Source organism: Gobio gobio (assembly GCF_949357685.1).
Source record: "Gobio gobio genome assembly, chromosome: 3".
In the NCBI taxonomy this organism is placed as follows: domain Eukaryota; kingdom Metazoa; phylum Chordata; class Actinopteri; order Cypriniformes; family Gobionidae; genus Gobio; species Gobio gobio.
In genome coordinates this window covers 17,854,882-17,874,559 of record NC_137099.1, presented here as the reverse complement: position 1 = coordinate 17,874,559, position 19,678 = coordinate 17,854,882, and the positions used below count along the sequence as shown (strand labels likewise).

General features: G+C 39.5%; 1 protein-coding gene across 1 annotated transcript in view; it reads right to left on the bottom strand.

The window, feature by feature from the left end:
- Positions 1-19,678, bottom strand: part of ank2a (ankyrin 2a, neuronal) — a gene marked incomplete at its 5' end in the record, with an annotated part of 69,781 nt that overhangs the window by 5,442 nt on the left and 44,661 nt on the right. Inside the window, 16 exons of the mRNA XM_079812628.1 lie at positions 1,961-2,134; positions 2,295-2,459; positions 2,610-2,693; positions 3,174-3,263; positions 3,973-8,199; positions 8,503-8,572; positions 8,667-8,868; positions 9,008-9,148; positions 9,268-9,399; positions 9,490-9,567; positions 10,381-14,053; positions 15,314-16,446; positions 18,869-18,890; positions 19,010-19,042; positions 19,182-19,304; positions 19,479-19,604. Of these exons, the coding sequence (XP_079668754.1) occupies positions 1,961-2,134; positions 2,295-2,459; positions 2,610-2,693; positions 3,174-3,263; positions 3,973-8,199; positions 8,503-8,572; positions 8,667-8,868; positions 9,008-9,148; positions 9,268-9,399; positions 9,490-9,567; positions 10,381-14,053; positions 15,314-16,446; positions 18,869-18,890; positions 19,010-19,042; positions 19,182-19,304; positions 19,479-19,604 (10,473 nt within the window). The remainder of the gene's footprint in view (positions 1-1,960; positions 2,135-2,294; positions 2,460-2,609; positions 2,694-3,173; positions 3,264-3,972; positions 8,200-8,502; positions 8,573-8,666; positions 8,869-9,007; positions 9,149-9,267; positions 9,400-9,489; positions 9,568-10,380; positions 14,054-15,313; positions 16,447-18,868; positions 18,891-19,009; positions 19,043-19,181; positions 19,305-19,478; positions 19,605-19,678) is intronic.

Below are 19,678 nucleotides of genomic sequence, written 5' to 3'. Positions count from 1 at the left end.
AGCTGCTGCCAGAGAGACGGATGGACCTAAGTTCACTTCACATCAGTTCTCAGCATGTCTGAACTGTTGTAGTTACAGCATATACTTCAGGTTATTAGTCTATTTCTAGTCGGAGGGACTGTCACTCATGTCAGAAAGTTAGTAACTTTAGTAAATTATGGATCAGCGCTGACTGGAGACGCGAACCGTTTAGAACGATTCAGTCCGATTTGGTGAACTGATTCGGTTCACTAAAAAGAACTGGTTCAAAAGAAAGATCGTTCGCGAACCGGACATCACTAACGTACCAGAGATGGAGCTCAGCGATTGCTAACAAAGTTATTTATTGTAACTACTGAGTTATGAGAGCGCTGTCAGTCAGCGCGAGTTTATTGTGTTTGTATCTGAGAGTTCTGAATAAACACGAGTCCCAGTCACACCGAGTCCGTCTTCATCATTATTACCAACTTTGTAACACATGCAAAGTACCATTACAGCTGTCGAGATGAACGAGTTACGAGTAAGTGTTGATAATAGCATTATTTTTAAAATAAAATAAAAGCGTCAGTGACGCGCGTTGAGTACACAGCGCAAACAAAGACACAACAGCAGTAATCGAATGTAATCCAGTTTATTGTGGGGCTAGGCTGGCTAACCCGAATATGCTCACGCTTACCCCCTTCTGCTTAATCTCACGCCGCGTTTGGTGCCTCCGCTGTGGGCCAGATGCAGTACTGGGGGTCGGGATGTTGAAGGCCACCGGCCAGTGCAGCCCGAGCTTCGGCGTGTGTGAGGTTTATCTCTAAAGATGTTTTTCTCTGCCGATGTTGAGCAGAAACTCATGACTGTATGCACATTTTAGAACCGATAGACGCGACGAGGACGTACAAAAACACTGACTCACAAGATAGAAAACACCGTTCTGTCTGGAGAGAGAGAAGCGGCAGCGTGTGCACGAATAATAAATAATTAGCTACACATCAGAAATCACTGATCACAGATCAGAAGGAACTGAAAAAAGACTTCTGTTTTCATTTGTACATCCAAACACTGAGAAACTGCCAGCGTTCACTCGTTCACAAGTAATGATCTCTTGAGCGTTTGCATGGGCGTGCCAGATTCTCTGGGCGGAGGAAAGGGAGGTAACCGTTCCTGCTTGGACGTCAAACCAGGAGACTTCAGGATTGGCTCGTCTGGGCTGTCATTTTCTCAAAGGCAGAGAAAGACAGCCAGAACTCGGGTTTACACCGATCAACATTTCTATCCACTTGGGGACAATATTCAGGCTAGGGGAACTCATATTAATGTTGAAAAACCTCATAAAATGAAAATGTCATGCCATGGGACCTTTAACAGAATTATTTCTGCAGTATTTACAACTGTACAGTGTGTGAATTTTCAGTATCCATGGAGAACCTGGATGACCAACAATTGCAAGGAATAATGCAATGCACACGACTTATGTGATGAAAAAAAAACATTTTGAACATCTCTTTCATGACTCATTATTATTATTATTAACTGCCAAAAGCAAACACATTTTTACACAAAATTTTATTTATTTATTTGTAATAAAAACTAAACCAAAAAAAACAACTTACCGGTAAATTATGTCAGTCAGATAAAAAATGTTCTATATATAATATTTTATATCAGTCAAAACATATATGAAATTTATACTGTATAATGTTACCACAGGTTGCCAGTTGTGCAACATAAGCTGACAAACTGGGAAAAACTGTGATATAACTTTTTTTTAGAATATATATACAGCTCTGGAAAAAATTAAGAGACCACTTAACATTGATTTCTCATTGTTAAGTGGTCTCTTAATTTTTTCCAGAGCTGTATATATATAAAGGCATAATGTTGAGACAGTTGAGACAGTGAAAGTCTGTAATCTTCTACTCAAAATAATGCTAAGCTTAAAAATCTGATGTTGTAAAGATGTCAGGAATGACTGATGTGTTTGGTAGCTCACCTGGGTGAAGTCATCCCGGGCAGAAGGCAGGTCTGTGGTGAGGAAAGGATTCCCCTCATGCTTTTCCAGCTGTTCCCCTTGTACCACCGTCGTTTGGACCACCTGTCTGACCTCTTGACCTACAGCAGACTCCCCCTTTGAAGCTGACATGCCATCTTGCTCATGGAAAGTCACCTGAAGTTAAACAAAACACACCTCTTTATTTTAGCAGATCTCTTTAAATGCCAATAATTGATCAAGTGAACTAAATCAACTTAATTGTAATCAGAATTAGTTTAAGTAAGTCTTTTATTTTTTCATCCTGTATCTCATGATGAGTGGCAGCAACACGTACCTCTGTCTGATGTCCTTCGCTCTTCAGTATTGTCCTTTTCATTACTTTCGAATATCCGTCCCCCTGTGCCGCCTTGACAGGCTGCTGGGCGGAGCCCTCCACTCTCACTTGCTCTGTCTCCACTCCATCAGATGACACACACCGCCGAATGACCTTCCTGGTCACCTGAATGGAAATTATGCATTTAACATAAATGCTTCTCGATCAGTTGCTCAAAGAAAACAAAACATTTCAATGAATGGATGGATGCATGCATGGATGGGATGGATTAATGGATGTATGGGTGGATGGATACTGTGAATCTTGGATGTTTACCTTCTTCACAACTAAGTTTCCCTGTGCATCTGTGTATTGCTCTTCTGTTACCGACTGAGGAGGAATATCTGGAACATCATCACCCTGTAGAAGAAACCAGACACACAATCAATACATGTCATCTGCTAAAGCAGTGTTCGCCATAAAAGGAAACAGCTGCCCTGGCTTGGGTGAAGGTTAGGGTTAGCAAAAGAGGAATAATAAAGAAATAATGTTGAATATTCATCCAATATAGAAAGAAGAACACATCCTGTAGAAGTTGTCCATTTTATGATGATCAAGGGTCAACTAGTACAGCAGTGTAGTATATGGGAAAGCATTCAAGGCTCTTGGTTTAAAATGGACAACTTCTACCAACAATTGAGGAGCAGGGAGGTTAAGTCACAGCTGAAAATGCAGGATTTTAAAATCGTGTCAGTTTCCAAAATAAATCTTAGAGCTGCATGAAAAACCATCACACAATAGTTTGACACCCAAAGTTAGCACACCAAGTGTGTTTTAAGAAACTCTGCTTTCACACTGAACCACAAAAATAGACCAGGCATTTCTCAGTTACAGATGTACCTGAATAATTACTCTTCTTCGCACCACTCTGGTGGTCAGCACATCCTCATCAGAGCTATCCGACAGCACACCTAATGCATCATCAATCTCCTAACCAAATAGCATGTATGAAAAATCATGCAATAAAATAAGATTAAAATGTACATGATATGTATAAAACGTAAAAAAGTTTTTATAAATTGATGTAATGCTGCCCCCTCTGCAAAAATAACATAAGACTAAACATTAGAATCTACCAATAAATATCAAATATCAATAATAATAAGGTGAAATGCCAACTATTTCTTTTTTTATTTATTTATCAAAAACACAACAGAAAACAAGAAAAGGGGCAACAAAACATTGTTAACTTGACACAACATGCACCATCACTTTTATGAAACAATTATCTGGTAAGCAAGTCACTTCAAAACCAGCAATCCATTGATTAGTTGTTCTAGTTCTACATATCTATGGAAAATAACTCTTAATTGTTATTATGATATAGTTATCCCTTGCTTGCAAAATCCTGCATATTTAGTATATGACCTTACAATGTCATAAATGTAGTACATGCATCAGCACAATCTCAACAAGCTGACAGTGATTATGATGGTGTTAAGGTATGTGACATGGTTATGTTTTTTTTTATTTTGGAGTAAAATAAAGTTTTTCAGGTTTTAAAATACACCTAATTGAGGAAATTGTTAATTAAAAAAAACCAAACACCATCCCTTCAGCAAACTCATTCAGCGGGAAATGGATTAGGGTAGATCAGAGAAGGGTGGGGTGAGAGGGAGGTCATGCTGAGGATGCTTACCCTCCTCAGATCATCATCATCATCATCATTATACTCAGCCCCTCCTCGAGGAGGAAGCTCCTGATGAAATTGTGCAGAAGATTCAAGACTTTTCTGGCTTGAAAAGTCTTTCTCCTCTCCATCATCATTGAGAGAATCCTCAAAATCTTCACTGTCTGTTGACCTGATTGACCAACGAGGGCTCTCATGGGATGGTAGTGCTGAGGCACTTCTGACATTTGGTTGTTGTTGCAGTTCATGAACGGTAGACCTCAAGACTGTATTACCAAGTACCATGGCGCCCTTCCAGAGTTCATCATCTTCTGCTTCAGAATAATCTGATATGTTCTGTTTGCAGTCGAAAAAAGCCTCAAGATCAGAGTCATCATGTTGTTGATCAATGCTTAGTAAGTCTTTGGGTTTTGGTTTTTCAATGTTGGCATGTTTTGGCACATCAGTGGCTTCTAATTCCTTATGTTCACTCAGATCAGTTTGAGATGTAGATGACTCCATTAATGTTTTTTCAACCATTGACTGTAGTTCCCCTGTAAATGTGTCTTGGGATACACCAAGAGCTAATGAAACACTCACCTCGGAGTTGACAGGTTGATCAGATAATGGCTGTTCTGGTTGAACTGTTTTTTTAAGTTCCTCAAGCACTGAATTCATGTTAAACACCAAAGGTTCAGAAGAGTCAGAGAGACAACGGCCAGAATGTTTTTCCTCTGATTGTTGGGATATTGCACCAGACATAACTGAGTCTGACAGTAGTCGTTTGGAATCATTGGAAGGTGAGGCCTTGTCACTGCCATCTACTGCCTCCTGGGAAACATGTTTATCAACTGCTGGATTCATGTTCAGGATGAGTCCCAAGGGTTCAGAGGACTCAGAAAGACAGCGGTCAATATGCTTTTCTTCTGACTGTTGGGTTTCATCAGAGATTAATGATTCAGACAGTGGCTGTTCTAAACCTGTGGACACCACTGCCTCCTGTGAAACAGGTTTCTTAGTAGTTGCTGATCCAAGTTCAGAAGACTTCTCCCTGAAGTCCAAATGTTGACAAGTTATGATTGTTTCTGACAGTAGTCGTTTGGAATCTTTGGAAGGTGAGGCCTCGTCACTGCCATCCTGGATGAGCGGTGCAGCTAGTACTGCTTCCTGGGAAACATGTTTCTCAACTGCTGGATTCATGTTCAGAGTTAGTACCAAGGGTTCAGAGGACTCAGATAGACAGCGGTCAATATGCTTTTCTTTGGACTGTTGGGTTGCATCAGAGATTAATGATTCAGACTGTGACTGTTTTAAACCTGTGGACGCCACTTCTTCCTGTGAAACAGGTTTCTTAGTAGTTGCTTGTCCAAGTTCAGAAGACTTCTCCCTGAAGTCAAAATGTTGACAAGCTGTGACTGTTTCTGACAGTAGTCGTTTGGAATCTTTGGAAGGTGAGGCCTCATCACTGCTATCCTGGGAGAGCGGTACAGCTAGTACTGCCTCCTGGGAAACATGTTTCTCAACTGCTGGATTCATATTCAGAGTGAGTACCAAGGGTTCAGAGGACTCAGTAAGACAGCGGCCAATATACTTTTCTTCTGACTGTTGGGTTGCATCAGAGATTAATGATTCAGACTGCGGCCGTTTTAAACCTTTGGACACCACTGCCTCCTGTGAAACAGGTTTCTCAGTAGTTGCTGATCCAAGTTCAGAAGACTTCTCCCTGAAGTCAAAATGTTGACAAGTTATGATTGTTTCGGACAGTAGTCGTTTGGAATCTTTGGAAGGTATGGCATTGTCACTGCCATTCTGGGAGAGCGGTACAGCTCGTACTGCCTCCTGGGAAACAGGTTTATCAACAACTTGATTCATGTTCAAAGTGAGTACCAAGGGTTCAGATGACTCAGCAAGACAGCGGTCAATATGCTTTTCTTCTGGCTGTTTGGTTGCATCAGAGATTAATGATTCAGACTGCAGCCGTTTTAAACCTTTGGACACCACTGCCTCCTGTGAAACAGGTTTCTCAGTAGTTGCTGAACCAAGTTCAGAAGACTTCTCCCTGAAGTCAAAATGTTGACACGCTGTGATTGTTTCTGACAGTAGTCGTTTGGAATCTTTGGAAGGTGAGGCCTCGTCACTGGCATCCTGGGAGAGCGGTACAGCTTGTACTGCTTCCTGGGAAACATGTTTCTCAACTGCTGGATTCATGTTCAGAGTGAGTGCCAATGGTTCAGAGGACTCAGATAGACAGCGGCCATTATGCTTTTCTTCTGACTGTTGGGTTGCACCAGAGATTAATGATTCAGACTGTGGCCTTTTTAAACCTTTGGACACCACGGCCTCCTGTGAAACAGGTTTCTTACTAGCATCTGATCCAAGTTCAGAAGACTTCTCCCTGAAGTCAAAATGTTGACAAGCTGTGATTGTTTCTGACAGTAGTCGTTTGGAATCTTTGGAAGGTGAGGCCTCGTCACTGCTATCCTGGGAGAGCGGTACAGCTAGTACTGCCTCCTGGGAAACATGTTTCTCAACTGCTGGATTCATGTTCAGAGTGAGTACCAAGGGTTCAGAGGACTCCGTAAGACAGCTGTCAATATACTTTTCTTCTGACTGTTGGGTTGCATCAGAGATTAATGATTCAGACTGTGGCCTTTTTAAACCTTTGGACACCACTGCCTCCTGTGAAACAGGTTTCTTAATAGCATCTGATCCAATTTCAGAAGACTTCTCCCTGAAGTCAAAATGTTGACAAGCTGTGACTGTTTCTGACAGTAGTCGCTTGGAATCTTTGGAAGGTGAGGCCTTGTTACTGCCATCCTGGGAGAGCGGTACAGCTAGTACTGCCTCCTGGGAAACAGGTTTCTCAACTTCTGGATTCATGTTCAGAGTGAGTGCCAATGGTTCAGAGGACTCAGAAAGACAGCGGTCATTATGCTTTTCTTCTGACTGTTGGGTTGCACCAGAGATGAGTGATTCAGACTGTGGCCTTTTTAAACCATTGGACAATGCGGCCTCCTGTGAAACAGGTTTCTTAGTAGTTGCTGATCCAAGTTCAGAAGACTTCTCCCTGAAGTCAAAATGTTGACAAGCTATGACTGTTTCTGGTGTTTGTGGACTGAGGTCAGAGCTACAAAAAGGAGAATTTTCACTCAACTGTGAAGTTTTCCTTTGAATCCACATGTCTGGGTCAGTCTCAGATTGGGACAACAGTTCTCTCTTGAAGCCATAACTGTCATCTATGAGAGGTTCAATGGTTAAATCCAATTGTGTATTTACTTCTCCCGCCTCAGGACAATATATATCTTCTTGATATTCAGAATGCTCTCCTAAGGTTTCAGACTTTTGCTCTGGAGACTCTAATAGTTGCAGATAGGGTTCTTGTTCATAGGAATCAGTTTGTGGTTCTATCCTAGGATCAACGTCAGGCTCTGAAGGTTGCTTTGAGCAGCTGTTTGTATCAGATTGTTCTTGATTAAAAATTGTGATCTCATGATGAGTAGGTGACTGCAGTGAAGCAGAGTCAATTGTAGGAGACGATTCAACTGAATTTTCATCTGCTACACTAAGGATTTGCAATGAAGCAACTGGATCCAAATCACTAAACTTTTCTGGGGTAAAAAGGACCTGATCTGATTCTGGAGAGCCCTTAATGAGGTCTGGAGTCACCCTTGAAAGCCCAGGATTCACTTCAACACTGTATGAGAGAGTTTCATCAGCCTCCCTCACAGAAGTATGAGGGCACAGTGAAGGACTAATATTTTGGTCTAGTATTTGGTTGCTCTCAGGAACTAATCTATCAACTTCACACGGTTTGCTTTCATGGCATGAAGAAGACTGTATGGCATTTGAAGTTTGATTAGATTCAAAGTGTTGTGCCTCTAATGATTTTTCATTGCTTTCTAAATCACTTTTTTCATATACAGGTGACACTTGATCAAGACACACAGAACTTTCATCTTGATATTTTGGTTCTTGGAATTGATTTTCTTCCTCTTGACTCACTGGTGAAGTGTGTTGCAGTAGGTCGGGTACTGTTTGTCCAGGTTCTACTGTTGACAAAACAACTGAATTTTCACCTGACGAAAATCTCACAATAGATACCTGACTGAAATCAAAAACATTTTGAGATGCCTTTGCTGATTGTTGATGGAATTCTGACTGACTCTTCAAACCGACTGGTGATGAAGAGAGACAAGCATTTTCACTGTCTGAAAGGTCACCCTGAGCTTGATTTTCCTCCTCAGATGCTGTTGAAACCTACGGGATAAATTATATGAGGTATGGAAAAGTATGACAAGGGAAAAGAGATGATTTTGAAGGGATATTTACAACCAGAGACAAACAATACATGCAATGACCATCAGTTAATTTTAGAAACATATCCATGTAACCATGTAACTTTAATAATTTCTATTCAGACAGGTTAAGAGAGAGCAGTCTAGAACAACATCCCTGTATGAAATTTCCTTGAGCCTTTTCGCAACACAATGACTAGTAAGTTGAGACATTTGGGACATGCTCCTCAGGTTATGCATCAAATGCACGCTGCAATGAACTTACTTCATCTGCAGTGTCATTTGTAGATTGTTTCTTGACCTCTTGAAAAAGCCATGGATAGGTGAAGCTGTCCCTAGGAGACATTGAGAGTGGAAAGTGACCAGGTGGTGTATTACCAGAAGACTGTAAATGTAATTTTCAAAAAAGTAGCTCTGTGTATCACTCACTGGTTGATCTCCAGTTCATCCATCATATCCCCGTGAATGCTCTCTGAATGGGTGTTTCCAATTGTTTCAGCCCACGAGGGAATGTCAAGGAGAGAGGCCACAGATAAGTCTTCTTCTGACACAGCTGGAGGATGCCTTTGTGAAGTCTCCACTCTCCGCACCACCCGAAGGCTGTCAACATCCTCTTGGACTGAGGAGAGAGCTACAAAAGACAAAAACATCCACTTTGACATTCTAAGACTTTAGACTGAGATTTTTACTTCAAGACTTCTTTTTAGGATTTACATCTTGGATTTCACATCTGTGTGCAAAACAAGAATGTGCTTAATGCATTGTCTTACCTTCACTGTGGTCCAAGGTCCTTTCAATCTCTGCATATGTTCTTGAGGTTTGCTCCTGAATTGACTTGTGCATTTGAATCTCAATAAGATGGACAATGTCCATGCGATTTATTTTAGTGAGTCTTTTAACCAATGTATCTTCTGTGGAATTTGAGATATAATCAGAATCTATTATTTAAAATGCATTTTAAGCATTTGTTTTTGATAACATTCTATGATTTTAATTTCGACTGATATGAGTGAATGAAAACAGGACTCACCAGTTGCATGCTTTCCTTCCCTCTCTACCCAGCGCTGCAAAAGGGCATGACTCTGCTCTTGTAGTGAATTTGGGTTTTCAGCACGCACTTGCTGAATCTCATCTTCATTGAACTCCAACTCCTTGGCCAATTCTGAAAAGAAACACCCACTTATGTATTTGCATCTTGTTGTTTTTAAAAATGTTTTTCGAATTTCTGACAACTTCATATTGACATACTCACCTGTCCAGCTAAACCCTAGAAGGTCAGCAATAATGGCCAAAGTCTCTTCTTTCCTATCTGCATCATCATGCCAGTCCACTGTAAACGTCACAGTATTTTTCATTAATATTTAATTATAGAAATGCATTCAAAACGGAAAAAACCTTCAAACATCAAAATCCCATTCATTTGCTATATGAACTACTTTGACTGCCAATTTACTATTTATGACTTTATTATGGGATGTGCACTAACGATATACCGTATAACACATAAATGTGTGACAAGAGTTGTTAATTCTTTATGTCTTTGTAAATTATTTCCAAATTAATATAAACTTATTATAGTGGCACTCAAAGAGTAAAATGTTAATTAAAGCTGGGTTGTACTTTTACATTTTTCTTAATAGCATGAATGTATGGACAACACAGTGACTGAAGATCTATATAATTACTGTATATATTATATAGATCTATAAAGTTATACAATAATAGATGCCATAATATATTATTTTAAATCTTTTTAAAGAAAAATGTGCCATTGTCATGGTTGTTTTGTTATTCCTCAGATGAAACATGCAGTAGTGGGCATGCATTGCACAGGAATCTCTATTATTATCAAACAAATGTAGAGCCAGTCAATCTTGAGATTTCAGTTTTCATGTAAACACTGATATGCAAATGAATAAAACATGACATAAAAAGTCACAAAACATGACACACACGAAAAAAAAAACATTGAGATGAGACAAAGTACAGTACAAAACACCACAATATATAAAACAAAACAAAAACACAGGACAACACAGAACAACAAATAAAAAACAAAATAAAAAACAGAAAAGAGACTTGCATGGAGTTAAGGTAAATTTTGGAGCAAGTAATACGGGGGGCAAGTGCCAAGTAGAGGTACCTTTACTTTGGTCTGGGGTAGTGCTGTCTGAGATTCTCTGCATCTGTGTCTCCACACAATCCTCCCAGTAGGGCCTTGACTCAAAGACATCATCGCCTACAGACGGGGGTCGAATTGTTTTCGAACTACTTTCTATCCCTAACTCAACAGAGGCTCTTTTGGTTTCATTGCACTCTGTGTTCCTTGAAGGGTCTAATTCCTGAAAGATTTTGGCAGAAAGTTCAGGTTGACTGGATGCAGAATACTGTGGAGGAGCCTGTGTTGGTGAAACAGGCATCTGGGAGGATGAAGTCTTTGGTTTGGTGTAGTTGCTTTCTATATTAGTGTGATCATCCACAACAGACATGGACCATTCTGAGACACCGATATCTGCCTCAGATTTAGGCCTTTGATTCTGCTCAATGGAGTCCCCTTGTCCTAATATTTGGTCAAAGCTGGCTGCTTTCACAGCTATTTTTGGTTTAGATGTCATGTCTTCAATTTCAGAAGCAATGTCCTTGAACGGAGTGGACATTGAAGGTGATGTCTGGAATTGCTGTTGACTAAACGTATGAGCTGAGGCACTAGGGGAAATTGTTGATACTTGGGTGGATATGGGCATTTCAACAACAGAATGCTGTTCATCTTCTACTGAGGAGTCTGAGGAATCCAGGTCTTGCTCAGAATAAACTGTTCGTGTTATTGTATAAGTAGCAGTGTCAACATTCGTTATCAGTGTGTCTTCATGGATCCCATTATCCTCTGTGGGGCTCTGTGGTTGACTCTGTAAAGGGAATTTAATCGGTTCTGGATGTTTTGGCTCAACAATCTTGGTTTCAGTTTTACTAAAGCCATCAGTCTTTGCATCAGGTTCCTCAGTAAACTTGTCTTGATGCACTAAAATATCTGCAGTCATCTCAAATGAAGCTACTGCAACAGACTCACTAGCATTGAAACTGACTTGTTCAAATTCTTTATTTGCATCTTCATTTATCGGGAAAAAGACTAATCTTTCTTCCTCTTCCTCCATTGTCCTTTTGGTCATGTCAATTGCTCCACCTCTGGTCATCTCAAATAGTTTTCCCTCTTGGAAGAGGAAAGGATTTGGTGTCCCCTCTTCAGTAGGGGTGCGTCCTGGAGTTGTGTCAGGTGTGGTTCCATGGGATTGTCTGTCTGTACACAAAGCAAGTATTTTCTGCTCCTCAGCCTCAATTTGTGCATCAAATCCCTCGTCATCTTCCACTTCAGCACTCCAGGGAACCCAGTCTCTCGGAATAGATGCTGGAATTTCTTCTGGCTGTCCTTCATAGTCCTCTTCATAAATACATAAATCTGTCTGTGATTCATTCTGCACTTCCTTTGCTGCAGTAGTAGTACCTACAATATCAATAGGAGAAACCAGTTCTAGCACTTTTTCAGAAGTTGGGCTCTCAGCAGGAGACTTATCACCATCCATCTCAATGCCTTTTTTGCTCTCTGCTGATGTAATAACGAGATCCTCCTCAGGTGTAGTCTCACCGATTACTATACTATGGTACTCTGAAGGGAACTGTTCATAGTCTTCCTCCTTGTTTACATGTGTTTGTAAAGATGGTATGTCTGGGCATGTCTGTAAATCCACAGTCCTCAAATGAGTATGGTCCTGCTCACCTTTGTCCATGGTCTCTAAAACCTCACCGGTTACTCCTGAGACCTTGTGAGATGACTCATCCAACTCGGGGCTGTCATAATCATCATCAGACAATGAAGATTGTAAAGGTAATACTGGGCCAGATTCGGTCCAATTCTCCAAGTACTGCTCTTCTGATTCTTTCTGTAACATTGTGTTAAAGTCTAGTGGACTTTTATGTGTTGACAGCACTTCTTCTTTTAGGTGTTTAGAATCACAATCAAAATCAAATTTTACCTTTTTAACTTTTGCATCCTTTTCCATTTCATCAAATGTTTTGATCTTTGCAGCCATCTTAAACATCTCTTCTTCTGGAGTGAACTGCCTTTGTAAAGCATCAAAATCATGAAGATCCTCACTGTCAAGTACCTCATCTTTTTGCCCCAGAGTCACGGAAAGGCCCTGCATAACTTCGGATGACTCACTTTCTAAATAAATGTCTTGTTCAGAAACTATTTCTTTTCTTACATTTTCCCTGGAGTCAGAAATTAAAGCCTGACTTGTTGAGAAGACCCTTTCAATATAACTTAATTGTCCATATTCCTGCCCAGTGGGACTTCCCTCTAAAGAGTCTTGACATGGAGATTCCTTGTTTGGGCTTGGCTCAATAGAGTCTGGCGTTTTTTGAGATGACCTGTCTTCTCTGATGGGAGTAGTCTCAAGTGAGTCGGTTCTACAGAGAGTTTTAGAGTCACTTATGGTTGCAGGATGCAGAGAATCCAAACTAGAAGGTCTATCTAGTGCATCTTGACTGTGATGGTAATGTTGTGGTATATTCTCAAACTCAGTTATTACACTGAATTCTATCGGCTTCATACGATCTCTACAGGAAGATGTTTGACTGTCCAATTTCGTAACTTGAGTTGTATCTTGAATTATTGTCTCCAAATTAGCAGAGGATGGTGACTCAGTTTTGGTGGATGGAGAAAGTGAATCCATTTTAGAGTCATCATTGAATGGCCAATCACATTTGCTGAATATGGAAGGTGATTCAATCTTAGAATCATAGGGTGATGGTGATTCAGTCTTGCTTTTTATGGCAGTTACTGAACATAATTGGACACTCTTGTCACTCTCTGCTCTTTCATGTGATGTCACCAAAATTGATTGATAAGTTGTCTCCTTAGCCCCTTGACATCTGACTTCTGTTTCTTCAGTAGTTGTACTGGAAGACAAAACAAGGATTTCAGGACTATTTTGAGGGGTTTCAGCAAGTCCCTCGTGTTTCTCACTGTCACCTGTGCTGGAGTGAGGAGTCCTAGTCCCTATACTATTGGCAGGAGAGTCTACCAAGGCCTCGGGTTTGTCACTATCAGGACTTTCTTCCAATGCTCCATGTATTTCAGTTTTAAGTAAGGGCTCACCTTGCACCATTGCAGTAGCAAATGCAGTGATTATATTTGATTTACTTGGATCCACAGCTACCTGGTGTATCTGCTCCTCATCTTCTAAAGAAAGGTCATGACTACACATTAAATAGCGTTTACTTGCTTCAACTGAAGTCCGCCTAAAGATTAGATATTCAGGACTTTCCTCAAGTTCTGCCTTAATATCTGCACTGAAGTCCTCTGATGGTTTCCTGTCTGGGCTGATCTGAGGTTCCACAGACAATCTCCTGTTCTGGCAGGTGTTATCTTCATAAACCATTCTCTCAGGTTTTCCTAATAGCTCAGAAGTTATTTGTTGTTCCTCAGTCTTAAATCTGCTTTGCTCCTGAGATTGTTTTCCATCTTGGACAATTGTTGTAAGCTTAGACAGCAGGTCTTCTGGAGAGCTTTCCTCTTCAAAGTTAAAGATAATGTTGGAAGTTACAGCTGAATCACCTTCTTTATTTTGGATAGACAACGAACTGCTTAAGGCCGTCAATGGTTTTTCATGTAGTGTTTCACCATCATCGATCATTGGTTTATGTTGAATTGTTTTGGGGTCAAAACATGATTCTTGAATGATCTTCTTTTCTACAACACTTTTTTCTTGTAAATGTTGGGTTGATACTGTCATTTGGTTATCGTATGTTGGAGGAACCTGCATAATATCAGAGCTTGATGCTTCAGAGGTTACAGTCGTACTTGCTCTTTCTTGTAAATGTTGAGTTGTTACTGTCATTTGGTTGTCAGATGTTGGAGGAACGTGCATCATATCAGAACTTGGTGCTTCAGAGTTTACAGTCGTAATTGCACTTTCTTGTAAATGTTGGGTTGTTACTGTCAATTGGCTGTCATATGATGGCGGAATCTGTGTTACATTAGGACTTGCCATTTCAGAGGTCATAGTTGTAATTGCTCTCTCTTGTAAATGTTGAGTTGTTACTGTCATTTGGTTATCAGATGTTGGTGGAACCTGCATCATATCAGAACTTGGCGCTTCAGAGTTTACAGTCGTAATTGCACTTTCTTGTAAATGTTGGGTTGTTGCTGTCAATTGCCTGTCATATGTCGGAGGAATCTGTGTTACATTAGGACTTGCCATTTCAGAGGTCACAGTTGTAATTGCTCTCTCTTGTAAATGTTGAGTTGTTACTGTCATTTGGTTATCATATGTTGGAGGAACCTGCATCATTTCAGAACTTGATGCTTCAGAGTTTACAGTCGTACTTGCTCTTTCTTGTAAATGTTGAGTTGTTACTGTCATTTGGTTGTCAGATGTTGGAGGAACGTGCATCATATCAGAACTTGGTGCTTCAGAGTTTACAGTCGTAATTGCACTTTCTTGTAAATGTTGGGTTGTTACTGTCAATTGGCTGTCATATGATGGCGGAATCTGTGTTACATTAGGACTTGCCATTTCAGAGGTCATAGTTGTAATTGCTCTCTCTTGTAAATGTTGAGTTGTTACTGTCATTTGGTTATCAGATGTTGGTGGAACCTGCATCATATCAGAACTTGGCGCTTCAGAGTTTACATTCTTAATTGCACTTTCTTGTAAATGTTGGGTTGTTGCTGTCAATTGCCTGTCATATGTCGGAGGAATCTGTGTTACATTAGGACTTGCCATTTCAGAGGTCACAGTTGAAATTGCTCTCTCTTGTAAATGTTGAGTTGTTACTGTCATTTGGTTATCATATGTTGGAGGAACCTGCATCATTTCAGAACTTGATGCTTCAGAGTTTACAGTCGTAATTGCTCTTTCTGGTAAATGTTGGGTTGTTACTCTCAATTGGCTGTCATATGTCAGAGGAATCTGTGTTACATTAGGACTTGCCATTTCAGAGGTTACTGTTGTAATTGCTCTCTCTTGTAAATGTTGAGTTGTTACTGTCATTTGGTTATCATATGTTGGGGGAACCTGCATCACATCAGAAGTTGGTGTCTCAGAGGTTACAACTGTAATTGCTTTATGTTCAAAAAGTCCAGATTTGTTTTTTGATGGATCTTGGCCAGTCTGAAATGCCTTCATCAGCTCTCGTACAGACATGGTTTCCTCCAGCCTTTCTGTCTGTGACTTTGGAGATCTGGGGGATTTTGGAGGAATCTTGGTTGATTTGTCTGTCTCTGTGACATATGACTTACCCTGGGAAGTATTAACTTTTTGGGATGTCCTCTTTTGACTGTCCACCTCCTTTTCTTCTTCAACCTTCTGCTGCAGTGCCTTAACTCTGTCTTTAATGGATCCAATTGGAGTTTCTACAATTCTAGGAGACACAGGAACAGCTCCAAAGACAGGTTCAGATCCACCAATAACTGCATCTTCATCAAGAGACTCCTCAGATTGACTCCTACTCATCCTTTCCAGGTCATCTTCAGAACTGCCACTTGCAAACTCCCTCCCTTTACGCTTTTTCCTTACTGGCTTTTTGATTTCTGCTGGACGGTGTTTACCAAGGGAAACAAATACCTCTTTAAAGCTTTCTTGAACAATATCTTCATCTTGCGAATGACTAAATGATACAGGTTCCTGCAGGCACTGATCTAAGTCACTGCTGAGATACGTAACCATACCTGACATATCCCTCTTAGGAGAAGAACTTGATAAAGTGTCTCTTGTGATTAGAACTTGCTGAATGGGTGTCTCTTGGACTTCAGTGATGTTTTTGCCTTTGGATTCCTCAACATCTGTCTCACCGAGAAGTACCCACTCCTCATCATCAATGGTTACAGATATCCCAATAGCACCTTCCCACTTTGTTTCATCCATTGTTCCCTTACGGAGGATCACTTCTACCTTTTCCAAGTTCTCTTTCACTTTTTCAACAATTTCAAACGGTTCATCCACTTCGTCATCCCCAGCCTTGTCTGAATGCTCGCCGGCATCCGAGGAGCACGGTTTTTCGGATTTTTCAGAGGTCAGAAGAACTGACACTTTAATCAGGTCCTGCTTCATATCAGACACCTCTGAAAGCAGATCTGGACTTGCGAGTGTGGCAGGATCATGCATGATGTGAATCATGGAAAGCTCTGTTGACTCAGATCCATCAAAATCTTCCATTTTAACAGCACAAAGAGTTGTTTAAATGAACAAAGGGGGGAAATGAAGAGGACAAAAGACATTGGAAAACTAGTCAGGGCAGGAGCAATACAAACTGTCTTCAGTTCAGATGATGAGGAAACTACTTGTCAGAATGACGAACATCGTTAAATGTATCTAGATTTGGATCCATAGGATTTGGGAAGGCATGGGAGCAGATAAGCAAAGCAAAAAAGAATTACAGAGTGAGGGGAGGATATGGGCAGGAAATAACTTGCTTAAACACGTTATATTGAAGTATCCACTCATACACTTACACAAGAGGGAAAGTATAAAAGAAAAACAAAGGGAAAGTATAAGTAATACAGAAACCTGTACACAAAGAACAAATGGGAAAAGTAATCATAACACAGAGTGGAGCTGTACCAATGAGGCATCTCAAGATTGTTCTCGACATGAAGAACTCATGTCAACACAAACACAGATAGCATGTTCGAAACATGTTCAAAGCCCTTAAAAACAGCACTGAGATTCAATCAGAGGCTTTTCCCATAAACACTTTCGAATTATCAAATGCTATGGCTTTTTTAGTTATGCAGATCTTTGAGTCAATCATGGAGTTGTTTAACATATGGGAATTTGTTAAAAGACAAAGAGGTAAATGATAAGGAAAATAAATTTAGGAAAGCAATAATAAACACGAGTGAATTGAAACAAATAAAGAATGTGAGTGACAGGGATAAAAATGTTACACAAATTATGCATATTTTCAAAAAAGTTATCCACACATACAGGCTGAGCAGACACACTCACACACATACATATATAATAATATAATATGTGTAAGTCAAGTTATTTCCATGCAAGGGAAATGATCCATGCAAAGGTGACTTGTGGCAAGCAAAATATGTGATTTCAATACAGGCAAAATAATATGTGCCTGGTCAGTATGATTTTCTTTTCGGGGAGAATGGTTTGTTTTCCAGTATCTCTTTTGGCATGTAACACGTGTTATTTTAAACTCATTAAACATTTTAGAAACCATCATGCCAGAAGTAAGATACCATTGTAAGAGAATATAATTGAACGTAATGTTTTATGAGAACAGCAGACCATAAAAATAAAAATGGAAGAAGGGATGTTTATCAGCCATAGCACAGCAATTAGGGATCCACAAACACAATTTCTGTTAAAATCACTTATAAATATGATTTCTATCATATTTCAAATAATGTACATTAGTAACCTAAAGTTACAAGAGTTATGTAGGTTACAAAACAATGTGGAAAAAACGCAGTATATACACTCGTGGTCAAAAAAAGAAAGTTTTTTGTTTTGTTTTTGTTTTTGTCTTAATCTTAAACAAAAATCACTCATCAGGAAAAAAGCAAGAACTGCAAAAACACTGTAGATAAAGTAACTTAGCATGGATTAGCCTTTCCCTTTGTTTTCTTTAAATGTTTAAGTCGTGAGGATAAACTTGCAGACCGCTTTTTACAGGAAGAACAGTCATTGGTCACATTTTAGATTAGGGTCCAATTCTCACTATTAACTAACTATTAACTACGACTTTTGCCTCAATAAACCCCTTAGTACTGTTTATTAATAGTAAGTAAGGTAGTTGTTTAAGTTTAGGTATTAGGAATGTAGAATAAGGTAAGTACTAACACCAATATCCTAGTAATATGCATGCAAATAAGCAACTAGTTAATAGTGAGAATTAGACCCTAAACGAAAGAAAGTGAAAAACGTTACAGAGTTGCTACACTAAATGTTAATGGCTTCAAAGTTCATGAGTAGTTGAAAAATGTCTCCCAATTCGTTTGAGTTTAAAGTGAGACCAAATATTCACTATAGGGTTTAAATCTGGACTCTGACCAGGTCATGTCTGATGGACTTTGGAGTTTGGGCAGGAAAATTGTCTTATTGAAAAATAACCTCTGATCATTCCTCTTTAGATAACAACTTTTCAGTTGTGGGAAGCTTTTCTGCAATATCTTCCTGTACTCCAAAGCATTAAATGACTTTTCACAGTGAAGTAGCTCACCAATACCAGCTGCTAAAAAGGCTCCCCACACACACACACTTCTCATGCTTTACGGTGGTAGAGATGCATTTATTATTATATTTCCATGCCACACGTGTTTTATTGTGATTCATCACTCCACACAACTCTGCTGAACCACTCTGAATCAAACTTCCCATATTCTGCCAAAAATATGCTAACATCTTTGATGTTTTTCTGAGACAGCAATGGCTTTTTAAGTAGTGCATTTGCTTAAATGTAGAACATTTCCTGACCAATAAATTGTGGTTAAGACAATTAAAGCTTATTGTTTAACTATTTTTGACTTGGCCCTTTTTTTGTTTTTCTGTTTTTGCCCAGAAGTGTATACATTTCATTTTATTCAAACTATTATCTTAAATATTGCTTACATTTCTCATGTGTCTTCTCACTCTATAAAGAAATTAGATTAAAACAGAGAAAGTCAAGGGCATTGAAAACATGAGAAATTACTTTTCTTTTTGCAAAGAAAAAAAACTGTAAAAATAAATTAAAATAGGTACTGTATTTACCTCCTCATCCGCATCTTCATCAGAATCTGATTCCTTAAAAAGAAAGAGTAAAAATAAACCGTCAGATTAAATCTGGCCCTACTAAATATAATTTGAATAAAAGGTATTGGCTTGTGTCTGTGAATGCATGTAAATGCGAGTTAATGTGATAGTTGAGAGTGTTTGCACTTACCTTTGAGTAGACAGGTAGGCAGATGTTCAGGCTGCATATTGCATTGTGGTTTAGACTGCGATATGTTCTTGGCTCTTTTGTAAAAGACAATCTGCCACATGGTTCTTGAGTGCTGTCACGAATCTGTTGAAACAACCAATCTGTGACTTTGCTGACCACCAAGTGGTCATATTTAATGTAGTAGGGGGCAACGTGAAGTGCTGTAAAATTTGTAACTCAGAGCCTTTTTGTGCTGTCTCTCAAACATTGAAATAATGAAAAATACTACAAATAGTCTTTCAAATTCAAAGTGCTTACTTTGATAAATAGAGAAAGACGGTTTTCCTTAAAGGCATAGAAACTGAACACATGGTGCTGTCCACTTTTGGTCAGTGGGACCAGATTTCCAAAGCAGTCGGCAAAGATTGGCTTTCCCTCTAGTACCTGTAGAGATAAATATACCACCATTTAGAAAAGTTTCTTCTCAATGGCACTTTTTGTTGTGACAAGACTAGCTA